Source organism: Montipora foliosa, chromosome 14 (assembly GCF_036669935.1).
Source record: "Montipora foliosa isolate CH-2021 chromosome 14, ASM3666993v2, whole genome shotgun sequence".
Taxonomy (NCBI): domain Eukaryota; kingdom Metazoa; phylum Cnidaria; class Anthozoa; order Scleractinia; family Acroporidae; genus Montipora; species Montipora foliosa.
In genome coordinates, this window is record NC_090882.1 from 13,605,348 (window position 1) to 13,607,847 (window position 2,500).

General features: G+C 39.5%; 1 protein-coding gene across 1 annotated transcript in view; it reads right to left on the reverse strand.

The window, feature by feature from the left end:
- The window catches only part of LOC137984450 (uncharacterized), a 33,160-nt gene that overhangs the window by 772 nt on the left and 29,888 nt on the right, over positions 1–2,500 (reverse strand). Inside the window, exon 13 of the mRNA XM_068831624.1 lies at positions 1–728. This exon is cut by the window's left edge and continues 772 nt beyond it. Coding sequence (XP_068687725.1) covers positions 535–728 — 194 coding nt within the window. The 3' untranslated portion in view covers positions 1–534. The remainder of the gene's footprint in view (positions 729–2,500) is intronic.

Genomic DNA, 2,500 nt, shown 5'->3' on the forward strand with positions numbered 1-2,500 from the left:
GTATATTGAGGTATGGGCTACAGAGGAAATAGAGAAACGATCCTCGCACTTTATCTGTACAATTTCTAAGTGCGAGGATCATTTCCCTCTTTCTTCTATAGCCCGCACTTCAAATATAATATACATTTCTAATAACCGACATTAAAATGACCTTCGGTTTGAAGGGAGTAGTACACTGGTCTCAGAACTTTTGTAAAATAGCATTGCGTTTAAACCCATTTGGCAAAAAAAAAAGTGTAATAGTAAATCTGCACTTTCCACGTATTACTGCCTGTTTCACTTGAATTGTCTGGTGAGCATCTGGGAAGTCAAACTACCACGTTCACAGGTTTGTTGAGTCTCTTTTTTGACGTAATTTCCTACACCCACCTTCTAGTCAGCACAAAACACAGAGACCCTTTTGAGAAAGGTCTTTGAATTGAATAACTCTGCAGCGGGAGCAATTTGAATGTCACCGATTATTGCTTAGAACTTCCAGTTCAATGAAAAAGGACACTGAAACACAATCTCCCATCGTAATTGGAATGATTGATTTTATAGTTTATCGGCCAACAAAGAAAGGCCACAGTTCCTCAAGACGTCGTACAAATCTCCTATTGTTAGTCCTCGTTTTTCTGCTACGCAAGCAAGCAAAGCTTCTGCTGGGTTCAGAACGCGGTTGTCAAGGTAACGGATCTCATCTGGACTCAAACCCAGCTTTTCGGCAACAAGCTTCCATTCTCCACCTCCTGCAAAACAAAGAAATCCATATCCTTAAAAACCTTTTCATCAAGGGGCAACTTGAAAGACCGTCAACTTAACATTTTGCTTTTGAAGGTCTTGAACATGGTTTCTATACGTTGATTTTCAATAGATGGATTTCAGTCACGTGATGAGACGGTCATTTTGGTGCACATTTTGATACAAAATTAGGGTCAGGTTAGGATTAGTTTTGGTTATTATACGTGGATATCAATTGACTTATTATACAAAAGTAAATAATGAAAAGTGAATAATGAACTGTGCTGGGTTGGGAATGTTCGTCATTGTATTACAGAGGTGAAGATGCTGTGGTTTAATTTTTTTAAAACCGGTTTTTTTTTTCAAACCAGTTTTAATTTTTTAAACAGTTATGTTATGAAGCACTTGGAGAAGTATAACCTTCTTACAGATACCCAGCATGGCTTCAGAGCTAAAAGATCAACCGTGACGCAATTACTTTTAACTATCAATGATATTGCGAAGTCTTTAAATGCTTCCAAGTCAGTTCATGCTGCTGTACTTGATTTCACGAAGGCTTTTGACAAGGTCCCTCATAGACGGCTTTTGATTAAATTGAATCACTATGGCATAAGGGAAAATCTACTGCAATAGTTTGAATCATTTCCTGCTTAAGCGTTGCCAATCTGTTATATGTTCTGGAAAGTCATCGAAGCCCTCTCCCGTTACTTTTGGGGTACCACAAGGGACAGTGCTTGGCCCGTTATTGTTTCTGCTATACATTAACGACTTGCCAGTCAATCTTAAATCCCAAACAAGGCTCTTTGCTGATGATGCCCTAGTTTATGGAGTCATCTCAGCTGACATCGATACAAATAATCTTCAGGACGATCTCTGTAGTCTTGAGCAATGGCAGGATAAATGGAAAATGAGCTTTAATCCATCGAAATGCAAAATTATTTGCTTCTCTAAAAAAAGACATCCCCCGACAAGAACTTATACGTTTTGATACTAGAACAAGTGGACTCTATAACTTATCTTGGTGTTACCTTAAAGAAGGACTTAAAATGGTCTGAATATATTTCTGACATCGCTGGAAACGCGAACAAAGTGCTTGGATTGGTTAAACGAAACTTTTGGAACAGTTCTCGTGATTCAGTTCTCGGCTTGGGCCGAGCCGAATTTGTCCTTGCGAATAACATCTCACATACCCACGGCCAGCTCTCGTTTTGGCCTTGTAGCTCAGTCGGTAGAGCAGCGGTGATCTAATCCGAAGGTCGTGGGTTCAAATCCCACCCTGGTCAGAGTTTTTCTCTGTCCTTGTGTGGGCCCAATTCCAATACTAGGGTTGATCCCTGATGGAATAATTGGGTACAAAAACTTCACAGTAGTGTTGGGCCTCATTCGAACTTGCAATCATTACTCCAAATGCTACTGAAGGACAACAACTAGCGATTACCTAGTTCTCGTGATGTTAAAGAAACTCTCTATAAATCAATTGTTCGCCCAAAGCTGGAATACGCTAGCGAAATCTGGGACCTATACTACCAGAAGGACACCCATATTGTTGAGATGATTCAGAGGAAAGCCGCTAGACTTTGTATGAATAATTATCGCCGTGAAAGTAGTGTAACAGAGCTTATCGAAGCACTTGGATGGGACTCATTGCAACTAAGACGCAAACAGGCTAGATTATCTCTTATGTACAAACTAAGTAACAATTTAATAGACATTAACCTTGAGAATTTATTATCCCGCAATCATGAATTACGCACACGTCGCAGTCATGTTTTTAAATATA